General features: G+C 41.6%; 1 protein-coding gene across 1 annotated transcript; it reads left to right on the forward strand.

The window, feature by feature from the left end:
- The first annotated feature begins 1,805 nt into the window (after positions 1–1,805).
- On the forward strand, positions 1,806–25,150 carry cmtm7 (CKLF-like MARVEL transmembrane domain containing 7). Its single transcript, XM_078538499.1, has 5 exons — positions 1,806–2,018; positions 18,586–18,759; positions 20,919–21,017; positions 21,905–21,986; positions 24,209–25,150. The coding sequence occupies exons 1-5, from the start codon at positions 1,908–1,910 to the stop codon at positions 24,220–24,222; spliced, it is 480 nt and encodes a 159-aa protein (XP_078394625.1). The 5' UTR covers positions 1,806–1,907; the 3' UTR covers positions 24,223–25,150.
- Positions 25,151–27,669: the final 2,519 nt, after the last annotated feature.

A 27,669-nucleotide genomic window follows, 5' to 3' on the forward strand; every position in this document is an offset into this window, starting at 1 on the left:
CAGACTGTCTGTACTCTGGTTTTTGCCACTTTCACACAGTTTCACGAGAGATAATCTAACCATCACTTCTTGACCATCAATGGCATTATCATCACTGAAGCACCCCTATCAACATCCAGGGGTTACCATTGACCAGAAACTGAACTGGACTAGCCATAAAAATACTGTGGCTACAAGAGCAGGTCAGAGGCTAGGAATCCTGCAGCAGGTAACTCACTTTCTGACTCCCCAAAGCCTGTCCACCATCTACAAGGCACAAGTCAGGAGTGTGATGGAATACTGTCCCCTTGCTTGGATGAGTGCAGCTCCAACAACACTCAGGAAGCTTGACACCATCCAGGACAAAGCAGCCCACTTGATTGGCACCCTATCTACAAACATTCACTCCCTCCACCCCCAATGCAGAGTGGCAACAGTGTGTACCATCTACAAGAAGCACTGCAGGAATTCACCAAGGCTCCTTAGTCAGCACCTTCCAAACCCTTCTAGACCACTACCAAGCTTCCCCTTCCTCCAAGGGGAAGCTTGGAGTGGCTTCCCCTCCGAGTCACTCACCATCCTGGCTTGTGAATATATCGCTGTTCCTTCACTGTCACTCACCACCACCTTCTCAAGGGCAGCTAGGGTTGGGCAATAAATACTGGCCGAGCCAATGACACCCACATCCCATGAATAACTTTAAAAATTACCGAAGGACTCCAGCAAATTTAAAAAATATAATTTAACATGTACTATTTATAGTATTCTCAACAACAGTGCACAATGTGAAGAAATGAGACTCTCCACTTCACTTTCTGGGAAATGGAGTTTGATTGACAATCATTAACAATTATCACGCAGTTAAAATGGAACTTTTTTAAAAAGTCGCATAACCTACACTACAACAGGGCCTACACTTCAAAAATGACTTCATTGTTGTAAAGCAACATCCTGTGGTCGTGAAGAGCACTCTGTAGTCATGAAGAGCACTATCAAATTCATTTTTGGTGTTGTTTGACCTGCAGCCATGAGACATCATTGGGTTCAGACACTGTGGTCTACTCACAGGGTTACACCCATCTGTCTGTATACCACTCTCTATAGGCTGATAGAGTGGACATGCCTCAATCTTGGAAAGTAACTTTTTAAGGCTGAATAATTTTTTTTAAAAGTTACTTGGAGTTCCGGTGGTGTATTGAAACACCTACGTACAGAGGAAGATACTATTAGAGACAGTTACAAAAGATAATTTTACATAGAATAGAAAAGAAGCGTACTTTCAGTAACTATATCCTCTTCACCGTGGAAAAGGGATAGCCAGATAGCGGAACAAAAACAGAAAATGCTGGAAAAGCTCAGCAGGTCTAGCAGCATCTGTGGAGAGAGAAACAGAGTTAAAGTTTCAAGCCCATATGACCTTCTTCCTCTGAATATACTCTACCCGTAGGTGTTTCAATGCACCACGGTAACTCCAAGTAACTTTTTTTTAAAAAAGTATTATTCAGCCTTAAAAAGTCACTTTCCAAGATTGAGCCTTGAGATTGAGTATCAGCCTATACAGCATGGTACACAGACGGATGGGTGTAGCCCTGTGAGTAGACCAGTGTCTGAAGCCTTTGATGTCTCATGGCTGCAGGTCCTCTGAAGAAGGGTCATACAGACTTGAAACGTTAAATCTGTTTCTCTCTGCACAGATGCTACTAGACCTGCTGAGCTTTTCCAGCATTTTCTGCTTTTGTTTCCGATTTCCAGCATCCGCAGTGTTTTACTTTTAGCTAGATAGGGGCGGGGGGGGAGGGGGGCACCCTTCACCAGCCAATCAGTAACTCGGTGTAGCTGCCAATCATGCTGAGTGTGCGGAATTGAGTTCATTGCAGCCGAGCGGCGGGGCGGGGCGCTGACTGAGTCTGTGTGGCGACTCTGACTGAATGAGGATGGAGGAGTCAACAACTACCACCGTCACAAGGAGTACTGGCAGTGGCTTCATAGACCAAAATTATGCCAAGTCCTTTTCTGGCATTTTGAAGATTGTACAAGCGGTAGGATTCGCCCGTTCTTATTTTTTTTCCCGCGCCATCTTCCTGCTGCACTTTGTAATGGTTTTCTGCTGAAAAATGTGTTTGCGAGTCTCTTCTCGTACTGGCCTGGAACGGGGGTGGGGGGGGTGGAAAAAACATTTATAGGAGACAAGTTTATCAAACGAGGAGTGAAAAACATGGCTTTGCATTAAGGCATTTCAAGATGTGTTTGACAGGGGCTGCAGCCAAACTCTCTAATTTATGCAAGATAGTTAATTTTTTTCGTTCGATTTAGTTAATAATGTTATTTTCTTATCTCAGCAAGTTTTGGTTTGTCGAAGTAATTCTCCTGGAATAGGTGAAGGCTCTGACAAGTCCGGCTCGTGACATTTCCGGGGAGATAATAACCGGTTTTTTTTTTAATTTAAGGGCTTGACGATTTCCCGCTTTGTTTTTAACTTTGTTGTGAATAACGGAACCGGCCAGGCCAGCGCTATATCCTGCGACTGCTTTTCTAGAAGGAACTGTCCTTTCACATGGAACATTTTCCATCATATGAATTATTGTCCCATGTGTAAGTCAGTGGGCAGGACTCCGCTCCTCGGTGTGTGCTCTGCCTGTGCTGATGTGTGAACAGGCGTCACAATCTCTGCTGGTGCCGCTCGCTCCGTTAGAGCTTCAGTGTATAGCTGATCCTGATAACTTCCAACTAAGTTCTAACTTTTCACTCGTATTGGCGTGGAGGGTTCGACAGTGCACACGGTGGGTGGGTGGGAAATGGGTCGGATGATTCACTTTTAGTGAAGTGATCCGTATGAGGCGTGGTCTCTCACCCACTACTGTTCCCCTGCATATTTTGAAAACTGACAAGTGAGATTAATTTTTCATCCAATCCAAGCAAAGGACAGTATTACCTCATGTGAATGTTGTCGACTGCTCATGTCTGGTACTGCTGTCGTGAAGGATACGCTTCAAAGCTAAACAATCTCGCCTGCAGAGAAAAAGAGGCAATTGGCGTAACACACCTGTGCTAACTCAAAAGTTATCCACTCGATTTTGCTGCTCTTCCTCCATACCCTTTCATGTATTCCCCTCAAATCTAACCAGTTCATTTTTTAATGTCATAGTCTCTTAATCGACATTTGTGGTAAAATATTGCATGCTTCAATAATCTACGAAGGGGTGGGGTGGTACGGCACTTCTAACTTCCCCTTTTTTCTTATATTCATGAAACATATGGTCCATTCCCCATTTCCCCCTTTAACCACTCACCAACTATGATATAAAGGCAAACTCATTATTCACCCGCTTGAACTTTTCCATAATATTGTAAGCCTATGTTAGATTCATTCTTCACTGGCTGTTCCAGTGAAAAAGCTACATTTTTCAAGCTTTAATAACTTCTTATTCAGATGTATTTTTGATGAATCTTTACTGCACTAATATCCTTATGGGATGCTCAGAACTGTGCACTGTGCACCAACTGGCCTGACCAATGTCTACTACAAGTTCACAATTTCAACATTACTTTTGCTTTTATATTCAGTGAGGATTGGGAATGTTTTAGAAACCAGAAAATGAGAAGGAAATGTGAAGGAAAATGGGATGTTGAACCAAAGAGGGAGCAGTGACCAAAAGCTTGGTCAGAGGTAAGTTTTAAGGAGGACCTTGAAGGAGTGACAGTGAGGGAGTCTCAGGGGTATAAGGGAGGGGAATTCTAGGTTAGAAACTAGATAGAAATTGGTCAAAGTTGCAGATGATGCCAAACTGGAAGGGTCTGTGGAATATATGAGACAACTCTTGGGTTTACAGAATCAGGTGGGCAAGACATTATTTTAGGCAGAACAATGGCTGATTAAAAATTAATGTAGACAAATTTGAAGTACTGTATGTTGAAGGAAAAGCGGAACTGCAGCCTCCAGATCCACAGCAAAGTGGTTGACTCGTAAATGCTTTCTGAAATGGTCTAGCAAGCCACTCAGTTGTATGAAACTGGATGGACCACCCGGCATCGATCTAGGCGCCGGAAATGACAATGGCAAATTCAGCCTTGTGGACCCTGCAAAGCCCTCCTTACTAACATCTGGAGGCTTGTGCCAAAATTGGGAGAGCTGCTTCACAGGGTAGTCAGGCAGTGGTCATGCTCACAGAATCATACCTTACAGATAATGTCCCAGATGCCATAATCACCATCCCAGCAGAGGTGGCGACAGTGGTAAACAGTCAGGAGAGAGTTGCCCTTGGAGTCCTCAACATCGACTCCAGACCCCATGATGTCTCATGATATCAGATCAAACATGGGTAAGGAAACCTCCTGCTGATTATCGTATACTGTAATCCCCTCAATTGATGAATCATTACTCCTTCATGTTGAACACTACTTGAAGGAAGCAGGGAGGGTGGCAAGGGCACAGAATATATTCTGGGTGGGGAACTTCAATGCCCAACACCAAGAGTGGCTCAGTAGCACCACTACAGACCAAGGTAGCTGAGTCCTAAAGAACATACTGCATAGACTGGGTCTGTGGCAGGTGGTGAGGGAACCGATGAGGGAAAAACATACTTACCTCAACCTGACCGATCTGCCTTCCTCAGATGCATCTGTCAATGACAGTATCAGGAGGAGTAACCACCGCATAGTCCTTGCAGAGACGAAATCCCGTCTTCACGTTGAAAATACCTCCCATTGTGTTGTGTGGCACTACCATCGTGCTAAATGGGATAGATTTGGAACATATCTAGTGACTCAAGACTGGGCAACCATGAGGTGCTGTGGGCCATCAGCAGCAGAATCTGTAACCTCATGGCCCAACATATCCCCCACTCTACCATTACAATCAAGTCAGGGGATCAACCCTGGTTCAATGAAGAGTGCAGGAGGATGTGCTAGGAGCAGCACCAGGCATACCTAAAAATGAGGTGTGAAGCTACAACACAGGGCTACTTGCATGCTAAAAAGCATAAGCAGAAACCGATAGACAGAGCTAAGTGATTCCACACCCAACGGATCAGATCTAAGCTCTGCAGTCCTGCCGCGTCCTGTCGTGAATGATGGTGGACAAGTAAACAACTCACTGGAGGAGGAAGCTCCACAAATATCCCCATCCTCAATGATGGAGGAGCCCAGCACATCAATACGAAAGATAAGGCTGAAACATTTGCAACAATCTTTAGCCAGAAGTGGATGATCCATCTCTGCCTTCTCCATAGGTCCCCAGCATCACAGCTGCCAGTCTTTAGCCAATTCAATTCACTCCACGAGATATCAAGAAACGACTGAGGGCACTGGATACTGCAAAAGCTATGGGCCCTGACAATATTCCAGCAATAATACTGAAGACTTTTGCTCCAGGACTTGCCACGCCCCTAGCCAAACTGTTCCACTACAGCTACAACACTGACATCTGCCCAGCAATGTGGAAAATTGCCCAGGTATGTCCTGTACACAAAAGGCAGGACAAATCCAAACTTGCCATTTACCACCCCATCAGTCTACTTTTAATCATCAGTAAAGTGATGAAAGGGGGGTCATCAACACTATTACCAAGTGGCATTTGTTTAGCGATAACCTGCTCACTTACGTTCAGTTTGGGTTTTGCCAGGGCCACTTAGCTCCTGACCTCATTACAGCCTTGGTTCAAACATGGACGAGAGAGCTAAACTCCAGAGGTGAGGTGAGAGTGACTGCTCTTGACATCAAGGCAACATTTGACCTAGTGTGGCATCAAGGAGCCCTAGCAAAACTGGAATCAGTGGGAAAACTCTGCTGATTGGAGTCATACCGAGCAAAAAGGAGGATGGTTGTGGTTGTTGGAGGTCAATCATCTCAGTTCCAGAACATCACTGCAGGGGTTCCTCAGGGTAGTCCTAGGCCCAACCATCTTCAGCTGCTTCATCAATGACCTTCCTTCTATCATAAGTCAGAAGTGGGGATGTTTAGCACCACTTGTGACTCCTCTGATACTGCAGTCCATGTCCACGTGCAGCAAGAGCTGGACAATATCCAGGCTTGGGCTGACAAATAACATTCGTGCCATACAAGTGTAAGACAATGACCATCTCTAACAGAAGAGAATCTAACCATCGCCCCTTGACATTCAATGGTATTGCCATTGCTGAAACCCTACTATTGATCAAAAACTGAACTGAACTAGCCATGTAAATACCATGGCTATGAGAACAGGAGGCTAGGAATCCTGCGGCGGGTAACTCACCTCCTGACTCCCTAAACCCTGTCCACCATCTACAAGGCACAAGTCAGGAGCATGATGGAATACTCTCCACCTGCCTGGATGAATGTAGCTCCAACAACACTCAAGAAGCTGGAACAAAAACAGAATTACCTGGAAAAACTCAGCAGGTCTGGCAGCATCGGCGGAGAAGAAAAGAGTTGACGTTTTGAGTCCTCATGACCCTTCAACAGAACTGAGTAAAAATAGGAGAGGGGTGAAATATAAGCTGGTTTAAGGTTGGGGGGGTGGGGGGGGAGTGGTGGGGGGAGAGAAGTTGGGGGGGTGGTGGTTGTAGGGACAAGCAAGCAGCGATAGGAGCAGATAATCAAAAGATGTCACAGATAAAGGAACAAAGAGGTGTTGAAGGTGGTGATATTATCTAAGAGAATGTGCTAATTAAGAATGGATGGCAGGACACTCAAGGTACAGCTCTAATGGGGGTGGGGTGGAAAGACTGACGGTATTACAGGTATAGATTTAAAAATAATGGAAATAGATGGGAAAAGAAAAATCGATATAAATTATTGGAAAAAACAAAAGGGAGGGGGAAGAAACGGAAAGGGGGTGGGGATGGAGGAGGGAGTTTAAGATCTAAAGTTGTTGAATTCAATATTCAGTCCGGAAGGCTGTAAAGTGCCTAGTCGGAAGATGAGGTGCTGTTCCTCCAGTTTGCGTTGGGCTTCACTGGAACAATGCAGCAAGCCAAGGACAGACATGTGGGCAAGAGAGCAGGGTGGAGTGTTAAAATGGCAAGCGACAGGGAGGTTTGGGTCTTTCTTGCGGACAGACCGCAGGTGTTCTGCAAAGCGGTCGCCCAGTTTACGTTTGGTCTCTTCAATGTAGAGGAGACCTCATTGGGAGCAACGAATGCAGTAGACTAAGTTAGGGGAAATGCAAGTGAAATGCTGCTTCACTTGAAAGGAGTGTTTGGGCCCTTGGACGGTGAGGAGAGAGGAAGTGAAGGGGCAGGTGTTGCATCTTCTACGTGGGCATGGGGAGGTGCCATAGGTGGGGGTTGAGGAGTAGGGGGTGATGGAGGAGTGGACCAGGGTGTCCCGAAGGGACCGATCCCTACGGAATGCCGCCAATGGGGGTGAAGGGAAGATGTGTTTGGTGGTGGCATCATGCTGGAGTTGGTGGAAATGGCGGAGGATGATCCTTTGAATGCGGAGGCTGGTGGGGTGATAAGTGAGGACAAGGGGGACCCTATCATGTTTCTGGGAGGGAGTAGAAGGCGTGAGGGCAGATGCGCGGGAGATGGGCCGGACGCGGTTGAGGGCCCTGTCAACGACCATGGGTGGAAAACCTCGGTTAAGGAAGAAGGAGGACATGTCAGAGGAACTGTTTTTGAAGGTAGCATCATCAGAACAGATGCGACGGAGGCGAAGGAACTGAGAGAATGGGATGGAGTCCTTAGAGGAAGCGGGGTGTGAGGTGCTGTAGTCGAGGTAGCTGTGGGAATCGGTAGGCTTGTAATGGATATTGGTGGACAGTCTATCACCAGAAATTGAGACAGATAGGTCAAGGAAGGGAAGGGAAGTGTCAGAGATGGACCATGTGAAAATGATGGAGGGGTGGAGATTGGAAGCAAAATTAATAAATTTTTCCAGGTCCCGACAAGAGCACGAAGCAGCACCGAAGTAATCATCGATGTACCGGAGAAAGAGTTGTGGGAGGGGGCCAGAGTAGGACTGGAACAAGGAATGTTCCACATACCCCATAAAGAGAACCCCAACTTCTCTCCCCCCCCAACCTTAAACCAGCTTATATTTCACCCCTCTCCTATTTTTACTCAGTTCTGTTGAAGGGTCATGAGGACTCGAAACGTCAACTCTTTTCTTCTTCGCCGATGCTGCCAGACCTGCTGGTTTAAGGTGGCAACAGGACACACCTTAGCTGTGTCTCCAAGTAGAAATGTTAGTTAGCTGTCTCTGACCACTACAATCTTTTTGAAACAAAGGGACTGGTTTAACCACAACTATTTGCAATTTGATACTGGTAACCTCTTTATGGCTTTCAGGAGACTTAAAGTCTTTTGTGGACGTAACAACAGCCGTGATTCTCCTCAAATGTAAATATCACTCTCCTCCCTTTCAGTAACATAATTTGAGTCTTCGCCTTGATCTCTACTAACGACCACCCAGCCTTTACAGTAAGGTAGACTCTAGCACAGATCACATGATCCCTCTCATTTACCCTTAATTTAAAGGTACAATCCTAAACTCTAACCCAAACTATAATCCTCTTTCAGATCAAAAAGATATAGTCCCAAAAATCATAATTATATAACCTTCACCATTGTAACACGTTAGATTGGTCCCTGGGATGAAAAGGTTGTTTTATGATGATGAGAGGCCAAGTAAATTGGGTCTGTATTCTCTGGAGTTTAGAAGAATGAGTGGTGACCTCATTGAAACATTCAAGATTCCGAAGGGTCCTGACTGGTTTAGACACTGAGAGGTTGTTTCCCTTGGCTGGGGAACCTAGGACACCAGACCACCTTTTCAGGATAAAGGGTCAGTTATTTAGGACTGAGATGGGAGAAATTTCTTCACTCAAAGGGTTGTGAACCTTCGAAAATCTCTGCACCAAAGGGCTGCTCAGTTGTTGAACGTATTCAAGGCAGAGATCGATAACTTTTGGATATTAAGGAAATTGAGAGGTATGAAAGGTGGAATTGAGGTGGAAGATCGGCCATGATTATATTGAATGGAGGAGCAGGTTCGAAGGGCTGAATGACTGAACCCCTGCTCCCATTTCTTAGGCTTTTATAGGATAACGAGTTCAAAAATCAGCTTGAATTACTAACTGAGTTAATTACTCATGAGTTACTAAGTCCTGCAGGAGGTGTCAGCTGTGGCTCAGTTCATAGCACCCTCACCTTTGAGTCAGAAGGTTGTGGGTTCATGTCCCACTCCTGGAAAAAAAAAGTCAAGAACTGTGAATGTACTTGAAAGAGTTACTAAGTCCTGCAGGGAGCTTAGTCCAATGCAGCACAGTGAGACAGACCTGGGCATCCCAGTCTTGATTTGTGGTGTGTGTTCAATTAGCTGATCTGGTCAGGGCAGCAATGGGACATTGATTAACCTCCACATGGAAAGTTGGCCAGTTTCCCACTTCTGATTGCCGTCCATTGCCTGCTTTAAAAAAATATGTATGTGTGGGCATCATATGAAAATAGTTCAGCTCTGATGCCATTATGTTGGAATAGCAAATTAATACTTTCTGTCCAGGCTCACAGATAAAGAATGGACAATTGGGTGCTTTACTAGAACACTGCTGATGTTGGATGAGAAGAAAAATTAGAGAAATATTCAGGCTTTGTGTGCTGAACCATTGGGCCAAGAATGCTAGTGAGTTCTAGGTAAGATGATTTAAGGCACTGGTGAGGGCTTCAGTGAAAATCACTGTTGGGGATAATGATTCAGGTTTCCCAACAAATAGCATTTGGCCCATTCAAACTCATTCCTTAGGAGATTAATTCTGCCATCTGTTGATTTTTAACACTACCAATTTTTGCTTTGCTCTTCAAAGGTTAATCACTATGTTAAGAAGTTATTCCTTGCTATTTATTCCACATTTTTCTCACTCATTTTCATTAATGGGCTTATTTTCTTAATTTACTTGAAATAATTATTCATATTCCAGAATGTAGCTATTTTAGATATTGTGAGCTTTAGTCCCTTTAATTGTTTTTTTACATTCAAGTTTAAGATTCTCAAATCTTTCCTCATTATTCGTTCTCTTTACACCTGTCTTTTAAACACCACATGTTGGGAATGTGTGTCTGTGTGTGCATATGCCTTTAGCAATGCTTTTTTTTTTTAAATGCACAAGGCGTTGGCTTCTCAACCAGAAGAAACCAAGATTGGGTTGACGAAAATGACACTGAAATCCAAGAGTTTTTTTTAAAAGAAACCCTCCTGCCACAATAGATTACTTGCATCCCCTGATGACTAGGCTACAAAAGCTGCATATAGGAAAGAAAGCCTGCAGTACCCTGCAAACCGACCTCAATCATCTAAAACAACTGAACAATACTCACTGAGAGGATACAAAATGTATGTAAATATGGGTGAAATGAAATCCTTCTACAAAGCCTTGCTATGATACCTCGATAATTTTTTAAAACAAATTTGAACTTCCAGGTAATAGCTGAATGGATCACATGACAAGATTCACACTTTTAAGGTGTCTACTGTAACAAACAGACTAAAAGCTCTATTGACTAAACACTATTTTTGTAGGCAACATAGACTTTAAACTACAGAGCAGAACTTTTAATGCAACCAAAATAAATTCTACTATCAGGTGTATGTTACACTATCCTTTAAGCAGACATTCAAATCTCTCAGAATCAGTCAAAATTATTCTTAGCTCCTGAGAGTTTACTTCCAATCTTTTCCTTTCCCAGCCTGGGTACTTTTAACTCCAGAACTGTCTTTTATGGGAAGAGTATTACTGGAGATCCTCCCTCTAGCCAAGCTAGAGGTTTCCAGCTTCATTTTAACTCCTCTCAAATTTGGTCTTTTCGATCCAAGTGCGAGCCTTCCACCTGCATTGCGGCACAGTAAATCAGAGAGACTTTCGGGTTCTCGATGTGTTCTCTCTGCTGGACCCTGGCAGACTGACTGTGTCCCTGAGTTTTCAGGGGTGTCTTAGAAATCCTTCTACCCCTCAAAGCCTGTTTCCATGGCAATGTGAATCACATGGGCCTTGTATCCAGGTAGAAATCCTAACTAGCTATCTTTGAGAACCCAACTTTACATCTTGATACTAAATGTACGATTATTTACAGCCTGATATTCTCAACATTTTTCTGGGACTTTGGAGACTCTCAGTCTACCACTGGCAGCATGCAGCTGTTGCCATTGTCTCCATGTTTAAACATCTTGCATCTTCTTCCCAATTAAACAATCTGGGTCCCCTTTAATCTCTAACAGCCAGGCTTGCTGTCAGGCAGATGTCAGAACAGGTCACATGCCCCCCCCCCGCCCCCCTCATTCTGTCTCAAATTAAGACACAGTCTCAAAACATAATCTTATAAACCTTATAATTGTAACAGCCTTGACATCTCTATACGGATATTCCGGCCAGGTGCAGGTACCACTAAAACCTTTGGATGACACAACCATCCTGATAGAGTCCATCTTGCGCCAATGGTCAGAACACTTTGAGAATTAATTTGGTGACCAGCAGCTGGTGCAGAAGATGTCCATCGTAAAGATCTCCCAGAGAGAAGTGAAGTCTGGATTGGATGAACCATGAACCAATGAAGTGATCAAGACTGTTACAGCACAGTTAAAGTCACAGTGTTCCTGCTCTACCACCCCCCCCCCCAAAAAAAAACAACCAAATAAATGGGATTCCAGCTGAGGATTTAAACAGGGAGGAAATGTGATCTTTGATAGGCTTGTTTACAGCATGCTGGGAGAAAGGGAAAGTGCTTCAGGAACTTTGTGATGCTGTGCTTGTCTTCCTCTATAAAAACAAGGAAACAAGTCTGACTTGTCAAACTACAGAAGCATTGCCTTACTCTCCATTGTAGGCAAAATCATGCCAGAACTATTCTTCATAGACTTGTTCCGACAATAGCCTCACTGACAGTTGGTGTGGGTTCAAACCCAACAAGAGAACTAGACATGATACTTGTACTGAGCAGATCCAGGAGAGGTGTAGCAAACAAAACATGGGTCCATACATTATTTGTATCGCAAGCCTTGGTGAGATTACAGCCAGCTGGGACTGACTTTGGAATATACCACCTAGATTGGGTGTCCTTCAAGGTTCTTCCTCATTCTCCTTCACCTGCGTGAAGGCCAGAAAGGTTGTGAGAAACAGAATGGAACCCCCTCAAACAATGTCCCTAACTCCAGTGGTGTTAAGCAATTGTGTTCTGGCACCAGCCTTTTTCTCTATTTCTTCAGTATGATGCTTCAAGAGGCAGGCATGACAGAGGGCATATACATCCGCTTCCAAACAGACTGCAGCCTCTTCAATCTGTCACAACTACTTGCACATACCAAAACCACAGAAGAACTTACTGTGGAATTTCTGCTTGTTGGTGGTTGCACCCTTCTGGCATGCACGGCAGAAACAATGTAGCTCATTTGTAAACTGTTTCTCTGAGGCATCAAATGCCTTTGACCTTATTAGCCTAAAAAAAAACACAAGTGTTGTACCAACCTTGGCCCTGTGGAAATTGCAATCCACTGCAGGTCAGAATCAACAGCAGCAACCTCAATCCAGTAGAACAGTGTATCTATCTAGATAGCATTACAGTCATTCCTTAATGTCCTAGCTGTGTTCTTTAAAAGTACAACTTTAAGTGAAACAATGCTAAGCAAATCAGATTTTCCCATAAGGATTAAGGTATGAATTTGAATTAGGTTCCCCAGCAAGTTTCTTCCCTCCGATCCCCAGTGAGTCTCTTCCCAGTCCCTGTTACCTGGATGTGGAAACAGCAAATCAATAATTCTTTAGGGCATTTGGGGTGAGACGGTGAGTGGAGTAGTGATGATGTCACCAAGGAGGTCAAGAACAATGTAATAGTGAACATCATCACTTTAAAAGGATATATCCCCCCCATTGCATTGGTGGCATTATATTGAAAAGAGTTGAATGGATGAACATTAAGCGAGTATAACTATCACACATGATGTCGCTGTCAATAAGGACTTAGACAATCGACTATCCAAGGCCAATGGTTCCTTTGGCTGCCTTTCGTAGCACATCTGGTGAAACCATTTGCTATGCATCTCTACCAAAACTCAAACATTCAGAGCAGTCGTCATCACTACCCTTTTGTATGGGTCAGAATCATAGGTTCCGTACAGAAAACAAATATGACTGCTAGAGAGCTTTTATCAAAACTGTCTTTGATCCATCATGAATATCAGATGGCAGGACTACATCACAGACATTGAAGTCCTCAACAGAGCCAATCTGCCCAGCTTTGAATGCATTGTCTTGCAACACAGATTGCGCTGGTCAGGACATATGTCACACATGGAGGTTTCCAGAAAGCCAAAAGCAATGCTTTATGGTGAATTATGCTCTGGTAAGTGAGACTGAGGTGCACTTCAAATACCAACTGAAAAGATGGCTCGCTCTGGCTGACACTGACTAAAAGATGTGGGAGACAGAGACAGCTGGCACACATCAACCAGGAAAGCAACTTGAAAGTTCAAAACAAACAAATCTGAGGCTGCTGAAGGAAGACACAGGCAAAGGATGGAGTCTACTCAAACAAATAGCTCCTCCAAACCAGAAGTTCCTGTGCCTCAAGCCCACGGATCAAGAATTGGCCTCTTCAGTCCCAGTGACCATGCTAACTACCTGAAAGACAAGATTTTTCATGATCTTTGCCTATGAAAAATTTGCCATCATTTTAAAGCAAAAACTGGCTTTTCTTCGTGAAAACAATTTTTGTTGCTCTTTTACAGTTTACACAACGCTTGAATCTGTAGAGAGCCAGGTTTGTAGAGTTGCTTTAATGCCATTGTTGAAGAATTCAAGCAATTTGTATGGTATCTGTGTTATGAGTATTTAGTTCCTTCAGTTGAGTAATACTTTGCCACAGTTTTTTCTTTTCTAAGCCATGCTTATTTGCACAACAGGGCAATCGGTCATCTTGCATCCAGTTCAAAAAGACTTCTGGAAAGTTTTATTTACTGGCTTCCAAATTTGGCATTCAGACAAGGTTAGATTTGGCTGCATTCAGGAACTCACCAAGACTCCTTAGATAGCACCTTCCAAGCTCATGACTTTTACCATCTAGAAGGACAAGGGCAGCCGACGCATGGGAACACCAGCCACTCACCATCCTGACCTGGAAATATATTGCCATTCCTTCACTGTCACTAGGTCAAAATCCTGCAACTCCGTCTCTAAAAGCACTGTGGGTGTACCTACGCCACAGGGACTGCAGCGATTCAAGAAGGCAGCTCACCACCATCTTCTCAAGGGCAGTTAGGGATGGGCAATAAATACTGGCCTAGCCAGTGATGCCCAAATCCCATGAATTAATTTTTAAAAATTGTGACAATGATGATTCTAGTTAATTCTAGTTAGAAGTTACTGTTTGAGGCATTGAAATGAATTTAACATAATGAATAAAAGATTTATTTAAGAGTAAAAAATCGAGAGATTAATAAGAGTGCAGTGAAGCTTAACATTTCACTGCTTGTAGGTGGTGTCTTCAGTATGGGCACAAATTACTGAGGTCATTTTTGATTACAATAAAAGCCAGGATTGCTGACAACAATAATTTGCTTTTAGTGTAAGCCAGTGAGCTTCTGACCACCTATCTGCAACATCATTATGTATGTTTTCATCTCTGTAAAATCATATGACTCCATCCCTACATCAGCTCATCTGCTGCTGAAACCTTCATTCATGCCTTTGTTACCTCGAAACTTGACTATTCCATTGTACTCCTGACAGGCCTCTCACATTCTACCCTCCATACAAAACACTGTTGCACATGTTCTAACTCGCACCAAGTCCTGTTCACCCATCAAAAATCTATGGTGGCTCCTGACCAAACAACTCAATTTTAAAATTCTTGTCTTTGTTTTCAAATCCCTCAATAACCTTACCCCTTCTTATCTTTGTAACCTCTTCAAGCCCTACAACTCCCTGGCGCATCTGTGCTCCCCCTGATTCTGGCCTCTTGAGCATGCTGGATTTCAATCGCTCCACCTTTGATAGCCATGCCTTTAGTTGCTAAGATCCTGAAAGCTCTGGAATTCCCTCCCTAAACCTCTCTCTCTTTGCTATTTTTTAGGATGCTGCTTAGAACCTGTTTCTTTGACCAAGTTTTTAATCATCTGCCGTAATATCTCCTTACGTGGCTCAGTGTCAATTTTTGTTTGCTAATGCTCCTGTGAAGCACCTTTGGATGTTTTACTGTGCTAAGGTACTATACAAATATTATATGGTGGTGGTTCTGCTTTCAGTTCTGGTGTGTACTGTTTTGCTAAACCAGAACAGGTTGGGATGGCATGCTTCCTTCCTGTAGGACATTATTAGAGTGTTACAATTCAGCTTTTGTGCTCATTGTTTCAAAAGCTGACTCATGGATTACCTATTTATTCAATTCCATTTCACAATTTGTAATGGTATACAAGTTCACAACATCTGGGCTGCTTGTCCAGTGCCATAAACATTGTACCCGTGTGCATGTTCAGAGCAATAAATAATTCCAATATCCACAACTGAAATGAATATAGATTACTTTGATTTTCACCACTGTCATCTGCAGTAAGGGAATTCTGATTAACTTACATTTAATAGCTACATTATATTTATTGATCAGCTATTGTTCAGTTCTTTATAATTTTGGCAAAAGAAATCAAATCTAATTTGCTAAGTGTTATTTGGGATTGGGAGAATATGTTAAATTGCAACCTGGTTGCCAGAACAATATTGTTTCGTTTAGCATAGCATATTTCATATTTTCACACTGAACTGTCATCTTCTCTTCCTCCCCTCCCTTCTCCCTTAACCCTAAATTTTTATTAGCAGTCTGTGACTCTCTGAAGTTGCTTTTCCTGTCTTTTATCAAAGACGTTTTCTTTCTGTGTGTTGTAATGACTGCTTAGGAATAGCTGACTCTTTCTGTGATTATTTTCATGATGTAAAAAATAGAATACATTGGGTAGTGTGAGAAATTGGATCAGTTAGTGATTCCTTTTCTTTAAGAAACTAATCTCTGAAACATTCCAGTTAGGGACATGTGATAGAGCTAGCAATGCCTCCTTTATGGTTGAGATACAAGTATTTTCTTGAATCTTTCTCAGCATCTGATGTCCAAATGTAACTTAAAATGAGACACAATTATGAATATTTTAAGCTAATTGCCACATGATGTCTATTGTATGTTAATGCATATTTTACTGAATGAATAAAACTAATTGTAGAATCATAAAATAGTATAGCAGAGAAGGAGGCTAGACAGCCCATTGAGTCTGTCAGCTCTTTCAAAGAGCAATGCAGTTAGTTCCACTCTCCTGTTCTTTTCCCCATATCCCTGTAAATTTTTCTTTGTGTTTATAGGAAGATGGTGGCGTAGTGGTAATTTCACTGGACTAGTAATCCAGAGGTCTAGGCTAATGCTTTGGGAACATAGGGTTCAAATTCCACCACGGCAGTGGGTGGAGTTTAAATTCAGTTGATAAATCTGGAATATATATTTTTTTTAAAAGCTAATCTAAGTAATGGTGACCATGATAACTATCATTGGTTGTTGTAAAAACCCATCTGGTTCACTAATGTCCTTTTAGGGAAGGAAATCTGCTGTCCTTACCTGGTTTGAAATACATGTGACTCCACAGCAATGTGGTTGACTCTCTGTTCAAGACCAATCAGGAATGGGCAACAAATGCTGGCATTGCCTGTAACATCCACATCCCATGAAAGAACAAAGAAAAAAATATCCAATTCTCTTTTGAAGGCAACTGCTAAATCTGTATCCACCATCCTATCAGATAATGGCCCAGATCCTTGGGTCAGCATTGGAGAGTGTGTATCCAATGACTGCGTAACTGTGATTTAATCTGCCCAGTTAACATTTTAAGGTGGAGCTTCCGGTCCTGGCTCCAGCAGGGAAGCAGGGATGGACAGAATCGGGAGGCAGGATTAGACATCAACCCAAATAAGGAAACATTAGGGCAGATTAATCAAAAGCTTGGTCAAAGAGGTAGACTTTAAGTGGTATTTTAAAGTAGGGAAGAGAGATAGAGAGGTATAGGGAGGAAATTCCGGAGCTTAGGGCCTAGACAGCTGAAGGCACAGACAACAATGCTGGAGCAATTAAAATTGCCACCCCTTGCCACCTTTTCTTGTCATTAACTGAAGAGATGCCCCTTAAGGTCTGTCTTCAGTTCATTGACTTACGTTGTTTTAAATGGAGCTGTCAACCTCAAAACAGCACCATCTCCCCCACTGACAGTGTTGACCCCCGAACCTCCCGAAGTAAATCCATGTAAAAACAGGGTAAGTTTAGGGCAAACAGCCCAAGTCTCTATGGTTCTGGCCTTCTCATCCCACTGCCATAGGAATTGTGGAGCAATCCGAGTAGGGTAGAACTGCCAATTGGAGTGCAAGTATCATGGAAGTGCACACCTTGGGACTTCCTCAGGGTCCTGACACACATCAGCGATATAAATTGGCCCCATCCCATTTCAGAAGCTAATGTATTTCAAATCCTAAACACTTCCTGCATATTTATTTTTCTTATGTTGTCTCTGGTCGTTTTGTCAATCACCTTAAATCTGTTCCTTCTGAGTATTGATGTTTCAGCCATTGGAAACAGTTTCTCTTTGTTTACTCTATCTAAACACTTGATTTTTAAACACCTCTATCATATCTCCTTTTATCCTTCTCTGCTCTAAGGAGAATGACTCCAGCTTCTTCAGTCTATCCATGTAACTGTAATTCCCAACTCCTGGGACCATTCCAGTACATCTCTTCCGTACGCTCTCCAGAGGCTACACATTGATCCTAAAAAAATGGTGTTCAAAATTGGGCACAATACGCCAGGAGGGGTTTTTCTACTCCATGGTTCTATTTATAAAACCCAGGATTCCATATGGATTATTAACTGCTCTGGAATTTCCTCCCTATATCTCTCCACCTCTCCATCTCTCTTTCCTACTTTAAAATACCACTTAAAGTCTACTTCTTTGACCAAGCTTTTAGTTAATCTGCCCTAATATTTCCTTCTGTGGCTTGATGTCTAATCCTGCCAGATAACGCTCTGAGAAGTACTTTGGGATATTTTATTAATTAAAGCTGGTATAAATATATACATTGTTATTCCCAATCGCTCAAGTGGATAGACTGAAAATTATATGGCTAATCCCTTATTGGCTACAAATCATGGCTGACATAAGCAGATTTATGGTGTCTCTGCCTCAATTGGTTGATTAAACATGGCCCTCAGGTGTTGACACATTTCAGTTAATGGCCCAGTTATTGAAATATGGTGACAAAAATTAAAGTCCTGCACCTGTCGTAGTAGTTTCATTAGTTTCTGCGAGCTTTCATGATTTGCAAACCCTGGGATGTAATCTGTTTACTGGTTAGTCCCTTTTAAGTCTGATTAAAATCTGCAAGGCTGTGAGGAAAAGTGGGGAGTAGAGTTTCTTTTGCAGAGAACAGGCACAGATAGGACAGACCAAATGGCCTCCTGCATTGTAACAATTCTACTTTTCTACGCTAAGAGCAATACACTTTAAGTAGCAGTCTAAATACTGAACTAAATTGTCGAAGTCAACGATATTTCATGATGCCATGCATTTGTTATCAAGAGTGCTCAGAGTTTTAATTCATGAACATTTTCCCTTTTTCAGATTGTGGTATTTATAGCATTCCTATGCATAAGGTGTTCGGATTGGACACACTACTCAACTTACCGCTACTTTGAAGTTGTCACCATCTGGTTTCTTGTTATGGCATTGGTATTTTACACCATTTACCTCACAAGACTTCATCTGAAAATCACTTGCATGCACTGGCCGCTAACAGTAAGTGTTTAACTTAAATAATTCACAAATCAAATTAGTATTTAGATTTTGTTGCACTATATGTGTTTTCACATTCCTATCGAGTTTCCAGGACCTAATTGAGTATTGTTGATCAGGACCTGAGGATGGGCGAGATACATGACCAAGTGTGGAGAGGGAGAATGCTTCTAGCTTAGGCAAAGTAACAGCTAGTCATGTGTATCAATATACAGTTCTGTTATATCCAATGAACCAGTTACAGATCAGACATACCAATGTCTCAGCAACCATTCCTCAGCCAGTCCAACCAACATACAGCAACCTCTGGAAACCCCAGCTTGAAAATGAGTCTGAGAAGCTATCCATAAAATCTGATGTATAAATTGCAGCAGCCATTTTTTAAATAAATTGCACCCTTGTTTTACAATTAAAATCCTGCTCTTTGCTTGAAAGAAAAAAAGGCATTGTATAAATGCAAATTCTTTCATGTGCTCAGTGCATCCTTAGGCTCTTGCAAAATTTCCAATGTTTTAATGTAAGGACATGTGACACAGCAAGGTTCCAGAGGAATCAGTTAAATAAATAACTAAATAATCCATTTTGAGGATGCCCATTGATGGATAAATGTTGCCAGGATATTGGGAGAAGTACCCTGCTCCCTTTTTTTAATACTGCTGTAGGTTTTGTACATCCACTTGAAGAGGGCATTTGGGGCCTCAGTTTAATGTCTCATTAAACAGCACTCCCTCAGTAGTGCCCTTGTGTGACCAGAATGTAACATAATGGATCTTTTATTATTCATTTGTGGGATGTGGCTGTTGCTGGTAAGGTCAGGATTTATTGCTCATCCCTCATTGCCCTTGAAGATGATGGTAAGCTGCCTCCTTGACCACAGTCCACCCAAAGTGGGTAAGGTAAGGAGTTCCTGGATTTTGACCCAGTGATGACAAAGGGTAGTGATATGTCAGGATGATGCATGATTTGGAGGGTGATGGTATTCTCATATGGCCCTTGTCCATCTAGGTGGTAGAGGTTGCCAGTTTGAGGGGTGCTGTTAAAGCAACTCACCAAGGCTTTTGCAGTACATCTTGCAGATGGTACACTGCAGCCATGATGTGCTGGTAATGGAGGGACAGCTTGATATGGTTGATGGGGTGCCAGTCAAGTGGGCTGCTTTATCTTGCAACAAATTCTTGGAGCGGAACTCATCCAGGCAAGTGGAGAGTATTCCATCACATTCCTGACCTGTGTCTTGTAAATGGTGGACAGGTTTTGGGGAGTCAGGGTGCGAGTTACTTGTTGCAGAATTCCCAGCCTCTGACCTGTTTTTGCAGCCACATTATTTATATAGCTGGTCCAGTTCCATTTGTGGTCAATATTAATGTTAACGATGGGGGATTTAGTGATGGCGACCCTGTTGAAAGCCAAGTGGGGATCGTTAGACTTTCTCTTGTTGGAGATTGGGCAAGGATAGCAGCTTTCCTTCTCTACAGTAAATTATTGAATCAAATGGATTTTCTTGACAACCCAACAGCTTTGTGGTCAGTGGCATCTATACTAACTTTTTTATTCCAGATTTATTTAATTAATTAAATTTAAAATCCCCAGTTACCATGATGGGATTTGAACCCTTGTCTCTGGGCCATTAGCTAAAGCCTCTAGATTACTAGTCTAGTGACATAGTCACCATACCCCATTGATTTGTGTGTCAGATTTTGCTACGATAATTTCCTTGCTGTCAGCCAACCCTATTCTTCCTGATTTTGTGAAATACTCCGAAAATACTTCTTAATATTTGGCTATAAATCTTTGGTATCAAAATTAAATGGCTCTTTGCTTTTCCTGCAATAGTTTTTTGAAAGTGTGCTTTAAGTGTAAAATTATGTAATCCTGTACGTATTTTAAATTTCTGGCATTGGAGAGTTTGGGCCATTTCTTACTCCACGGGTATCCTTGAGCTTTGTGACCCAAATTATTGAATTGTAACATTGCACTTGTTGAGGTATTATTGGATTCTTTTGCCCTCCCCTCCTTTGAATTAGTATTTTTATTTAATGGGCGATTAGTACTGCATTGGTGTAAAGTAGTTGACATGCCATAATAATGCAAGTTCAGCATTGTAACTTCACCGTCATTTTAGATCAGTGTTCCATTCACAATGTTGTGTGCTTTTAATACAGGAATTCCTTCACTATGTTGTTGCTACAATCCTGCTGTTGATTGCTTCAATTGTTGGAGCGACTAAGACTTATGGTTACGTTGGATTGGCAGCTGGGGTGGTAAGAATTATTTATGCTTTAAATGCTTGTAGATCAGATCTTGGAACATAATGCAAGTGTCGTCTTTTGACAAAGTAGTGTAAACTAGGATACTGCTTTCCAAAACGGTGTACTGGCCTACTACAATCAACGATTCTAAAGGGCAAACTTTTGATGCTTTCGTAACACAAACAGAACTTAGTTATGAGTCACTGTTGGAGAATGTCCTGGTTGAGTTAGTTATGGCTTATGATGGGCTCCATCAGATGAAATGGAAGCTGAAATGTTTTGCAGTAAACTCTTACATTGAAGCTTGATCTGCACACTCAATACTGCAAGAATAGTCACCGGACTGACATCCAACATTTCATATAAATATCATGCAAGCTTTAATTTTATTCAGTTTCAAAATTGTTCTCTTTTACTGCAGTTGTATTTATTATGCCATACTAACAATGGCATGGTTTTGTTGCCATTCTCTCCCTCCACCCCACCCACCTCCACCAGTGAACTTTGTTTCTTGGCTGAGACAAGGTTTTACTGGTACCAAGCACTCCTGCTAGCTTGCGCAAGTAGCCGTTGTTCCTATGTGAAACTTCAGAGTGCTGCCAGGCTATCTGATAGTGGGGTGTCATAGCTAAGCCTGATACCGTCCATGCAGATTCCATTATGGAAATGTTGTTGAATAGTAATTAGGAGGAGTTTCTTTCTCCTTCCCCCACAACCACCCCCAGAAGAAACTCAAGACCGTTGAGTTTAATGATCACATCTTGTATCAATCTGCTGTTTGAGTTTAGTTAATTCAGCACTGACTCATTACCTGGGAGACAGAAGGATACATGATTAAGAATAATTGCCGCCTTTTTGTTTCTACAGAAAACCCCTAACCTCACTGTTCTGTTTTGTAGTTCTTCGGCTTTGCATCAACAATTCTATATGGTATCGGTGCCTGGCTATCCTACAAGGTGTGGTGTGTCCCTCAACCAGCAAGTAAGGAACTTTCCACATTTAGAAAACTGAAAGCTATTCTTTCCCTTCTTCTCTCCTGACCCCAGAACCCTTGCATTCATTTCCCCCATTCATTCTGAAGGCTTATCCTACTGTGAAGTAATAGTTATTCATATGTGGGCCTGACCAGCAAGTTTTGGCAGGTTGCTACAACATGAAGGCTATCACAGCTCTGCCAAATCCTGTCATCATCTGAGATTCACACACAGTCTCTTCCCAGTAGGTATTGGATAGCATTACATAGATGGAAACCTTTGTTGAACTTGTGGTAAGCCTTAACCCAGTGACACTGACATCATTTATGGTGTGCATAGCTCAGCAGTGCAGTGGGGATCCTTAGAAAAAATAGTTTTAAGTTGCAATGGCAGAGAGCTCATTTGTGTTCCATTCATGCCCATGTTGGCTCTTGTGCAAGAGCAACTCACCTAGTGCCACTCCCCTGCATTTTCCCCATAGCCCTACAAATTTTCCTTTTCAGATAATGATCCAATTCCTGACTGAAAGTCTCAACTGGCCCTGCCTTCACCACACTCCCAAGCAGTGCATTTCAGATCTGAACCACTTGCTGCATAAATAAGATTTTCCTCATGTTTCCATTGCTTTTCTTGCCAATTACCTTAAATCTGTGCTCCCCGGATCTTGATTCTTCCACTAGTGAGAACAGTTTCTCTCTATCTGTCTAGTCCCCTCATGATTTTGAATACCTCTGTCAAACCTCCTCTAAACCTTCTCTTCTCCAAGGAGAACAGTTCCAGCTTTCCCAATCTTTCTATGTAACTAAAGTTCTTTATCCCAGGAACTGTTACCGTGAATCTGTCCTGCACCCTCTCTAATACCTTCACATCCTCCAAGATTAGTATACCCTGTCCTGGGTAAGCAGACCAAAACTGTACAGAGTACTCCAAATGAGGTACTGTATCAATACTACTACACTCTGGACTCCAATCCCTTTCAAAGGCTAACACATCATTTTCTTAACTGTTTACTGTACCTATATGTTAACCTGGTGTCTCATGTACAAGGAGATCCAGCTTTCTCTGAATATCAGTATTTTTCAGTGTCTCACTATTTAAAAAATGTTCTGCTTTTCTAGTTTTTTTTCCAAAGTGGCTAATTTCACACTCCCCCACATGATATTCCATCTGCCATGTTCTTGCCCACTCATTTAAACTGTCGGCATCCCTCTGCAGTTTCTTTGCATCCTCCTTTGCTTCATTCCTACCCAACTTTGCGCCATCAGCAAACTTGGATATATTGCATTTGGTCCCCTCATCTAAGTCATTGGTATAAATTGTAAATAGCTGAGGCCCAACGCTGATCCTGCTGGTTAAGGCCTCCAACTTGAAAATGGTACGTTTATTCCTACTTTTTTTTTGTCTGTTAACCAACCCTCAAGCCATGTTGATATATTACCCAAATTCTGTGGCCCCAATTTTGTGCAATAACGTCCATTGAAAATCCAATACATTACATCTACTGGTTTCCCCATATCCACCCTGCTGGTTATAACCTCAGAAAACTAACAGATTTGTCAAACAATATTTCTTATAATCACTTGGTAATACAGAACTTGAGTATTGCTGAAACAAGAGACATGTCTAAGTTTTCTGTCTTGCACTCATGGGGACACTTTGTAAGAATGCCAATTTAAGGGAAAAACAACAATTTATATGTGAAGAGAGTGCTGATTGGTTGGTTAGCAAGTGGTGTTGCCAATGATGGTGACTGGCAGTTAACTGCCAAACATTGTTTGAAATTTAAACCAGGCAGCTTTCCCTTTCCCAAGTCTATAATTAGGCCAAACTCCATTCATTTGCAGCTAGTTGAGAAGAGGCTTGCAACCACCTGGATTTTAAAAGGGACAGTACCATTTCATTTTTTTGTGTGGATGGGAGGGAATGTGCAAGGAAATGGTGAGGAGAGACACTCCAGAGTAATGGAAGGATAGTCAATTGGCCATGTCTGCATCCCAAAGCAGCCCATTCAGGAGCAGCATTTGTGACAATCTGAAAATAGATTGCCCACTGGTTAGCTAGGCTAAATTGATTGATGAATAGTCAACATTAAGAGCTTTACGTATATGCCTTTAAGAATAGTGCAGCTTCCAGGCCTCTTAAAGAAAACACATTTTGTAGCTACCATCATTCTGTAAGATCTTTGCTCCTTGAATAGATTTAGTGAATTCTTTTTTTGTTCTTTTACAGCAGTTTCTGTATAACTAATCAGTGTCTGAAGTTGAGAAAACAAGCTGGTTCATTGGAATAATATAATATCGATGTTTCATCTGCCTGACTTGTTGAATCTGAAGAGTCATTTTGTAATAATTGTATGTGTGCAAGAACTTGGTATTTTGTATTGTCATTTGTAAAAGAATTCAAATATTTTTATATATTTCAAAAACTAGCTTTCAAGCAATTGTACCAAAGAAGTTTGACAAATTGATTGAATGTTTTATACAAAAGCTTAGATGGGGCAATCCTCCCTTTCAGCATATCACAGCTTTACCACACGGTATTCACATACAAGCCTTATAGCTATTCACAGCATTTACACTTTCAAATAAGATTTACAAGAGTGCCAATAAAATCCTAATTTGAGAATACCATTTTACTCTTATTGTAGTTTTGCTAGTTTTACCAGGTATCTTTTTCTGAGCGGGAAACCTGCCTAAGTGACCTTAATAGTGTTTCAAATGTGTGTATGTTTTGCGCATTGTATTATATGAAAGTTCTATTATTGGAGTGCCTTTGCATATTTATCTGTGCATATTGTATGTGTGTGATGTATGTATGCTCTTGACAGTAATCCCCATCTGACCATTAGCTCATTTGATGCAGTGAAGCAAGGGATGCTGAAATGTTTGCAAGTCTGATCTAAATAATGACCCTAGATTAGTATACCTATTACTATGCTGATACTGTTTTCACTGCACATTATCATTCATCAGAATGGTATGGTTTTTTGTACTGGGTATTTTATATTCATGTAATTTGAATTTGTTGCTAATATTCATAAATGTGGATTGTGACCAAATCTAAATGCCTCAACCAAATTATAAAAACTAAATTTTACCTCTACTGTGCTTAGAAAAATGAGCTTTTGTTATGATTGATGAAGAAAAAATAAAGACTTTTCGAAAGATGCAATTTTTTCGTTTGTTTGTTGGTATCCACTGGTCAAATCAATTGTGAGAAGCCCTTTCTGAATCCATAGAATCATACAATACAGCACAGGAGGCTGTTTGGCCCATCGTGCTTAAGCCTGAATATCTGGTAGAGCTACCTAATCAATCCATTCCCCTGCTCTTTCTCCATAACCCTGTAAATGTATTTTCCCTTCAAATATTTATCAAATTCTCTTTTGAATGTTACAATTGAATCTCCTTTCATCAACCTTTCAGGCAGTGCATTGTGGAGCACAACAATGTGCTATGTAAAAAAAAAAAATGTTTCCTCATGTTGCCTCTTGTTCTTTTGCTAATCTTAAATCTGTGTTCTTTGGCTACTGATCCTTTTGCTACTGGAAAAAGTTTATCCTTATATATTTACTCTTGAAACCATTCATGATTTTGAAAACTTTTATTCCTGTTTACCTTTTCTGCTCGAGAGCAGCCCCAGCTTCTCCACATAACTGAAATCCCTCATTCTTGGTACCATTCTAATAAATCGCTTTTGCTCCCTCGCCCCTGTTCTATCTGCAAGACCTTGGCATCTTTTCTAAAGTGCAGTGCCCAGCTGGAATACACTTCTCCAGCTAAGGCCCAAACAGTGCTTTTAACAGCCTTCTCAAGTGAAGTATGTGTTTATGGCTAGCAGAACTAAACATTTTTAAAAATATGAATTATGCTTTTATATGTTTACTCTCATGTATACATCCAAAGTTTGTAAAGTTGTGCATGGACTTCATAAACACATTGTGTATCAAAAAATAGCAGTGATCCTAATATTAACTGCTAGGAAACACCACTGCATACTTCCTTCTGGGTGGAAAACAACCATTCACTGCTACTCTGCTTTTTGCCCCATAGCCAATTTTGTATCCATGCTGTCACTGTCCTTTTTAGCCCGTGGGTTTTAGTTCTTTAAACAGCTCTTATGTAGTGGTTGCTTTGCATTTTGTTTCTTGTGCATTTGGAGGCTATTGGCCTCCACTTCTCAATGTTTAATAACTGTAACTCAAATAAATTACAGGTAACCATTTCTCGCTTCCTAGCTGCTTCTGTATCTGAACTGCTCTTATTGTTACGGCCATGTGAGGAGGGGTAAAAATGAAACCCCTATTATACCACTCCAAGTCTGATCGTAACACGGTTTTTTTTTGTGAATTCAGTGAGGATGTGCTTTGCCAATACTGCAGGAGTCCCACTGTATACACTTTCAAATTATAAAGAATTAGCCATACAGTTTTTTCCAAGTTTAAACGAAGAACAAGATAAGTTTATTGACCCTACCTTCCGAATTTAAAAAAAAACTAGGTAAATCGCAACCACCATTTATTCGTCACACACATTACCTGGGCTCATGCACACACTCTTGCCAATGGTAGAATAAGAGGACAGGCTTAAAGATATTTTACAGATTGTGAAGAAAATAAATCATCAAGGGAACATAGTTAACTGTCCTGTGGCTGGTCCTGATGCAGTGATTCCATAGTTGTGGCCATTTTGTTTAGTTGTCTTCCTGGGGGTAGTTGTATGGAGCAGATTTTCAAGTTTTATTCCCAAAAGATCTTGGTTTGCGGTAGGTTCCTCTTCTCAAATGGTTACTTTGTAAATCCGGGTGCAATACTTTTGAGAGAGAGAAACCACTTGTAGCTTTTCAGTACAGCATTCTGATCTCTGATCCGATCTCCCTGGCTTGGTAAATGGTTCTTAAAAGTCTTGCTGGCTGTGTATTCCAGTGGATTTTGATTACCATATCTGCTGCAGTCATTGTTTTGTAGAACAGGTAATTGTATTTTGATGCCTCATCTCAAACTTTTGAAGAGTTTTGGGGTAGTGTGAAAGCCAATAGGAGATATGAGGCCTTTCACGCTCTTCGGGATTATTGGTGCCTGGTCCCTTCTCATCCCAGTTGGGTGGAATGCAAGTTGTATATTCTGTCTGACTGGCATCCCTTCATTCCCTTAATAGGATTGCAGTTTATTGGCTTTGTAAATTCTAGCCAGGAAAAGGAGAATTAGCAATTTCTTTTAATATAAAAAAAGCACTTCCTCATAACACTTCTGCACCAATGAAATGAGATTCACTCTCATTTCATTACACGACTGGGGAAAAAACGCAAAGAATATATTAAAAAAAAACAAAACCCATACATTCATCCACAGCCTCACATCTTGTTAGTCTGTTGGGTCTGTTTGGTTGAGGTTCGAATTATTGTTCCTATGCGAGTTTAAATTCTGGACAGTGCCTCTGCAATCACATTGGTTTTCCCTGTAATGTGGGTAATTTTTAAGCGAAGTGGCTGGAGGAACAAACTCCAACAAAATAGTCTCTCATTTTTGGTTCTGAATTTTTCCACAAAGGCTAAAGGATTATGGTCCGTTTGACTGTTGCCTCTGTGTAGCTATTTTGGACATATCTCAAAAGTGTTTAAGAGTGTTTAAGCTAGTAATAATCCTAAAGTTTCTTTCTTCGCAATAGAACAGTGTTTCTGGTGTTTGTTGA

Source organism: Cetorhinus maximus, chromosome 3 (assembly GCF_964194155.1).
Source record: "Cetorhinus maximus chromosome 3, sCetMax3.hap1.1, whole genome shotgun sequence".
Taxonomy (NCBI): domain Eukaryota; kingdom Metazoa; phylum Chordata; class Chondrichthyes; order Lamniformes; family Cetorhinidae; genus Cetorhinus; species Cetorhinus maximus.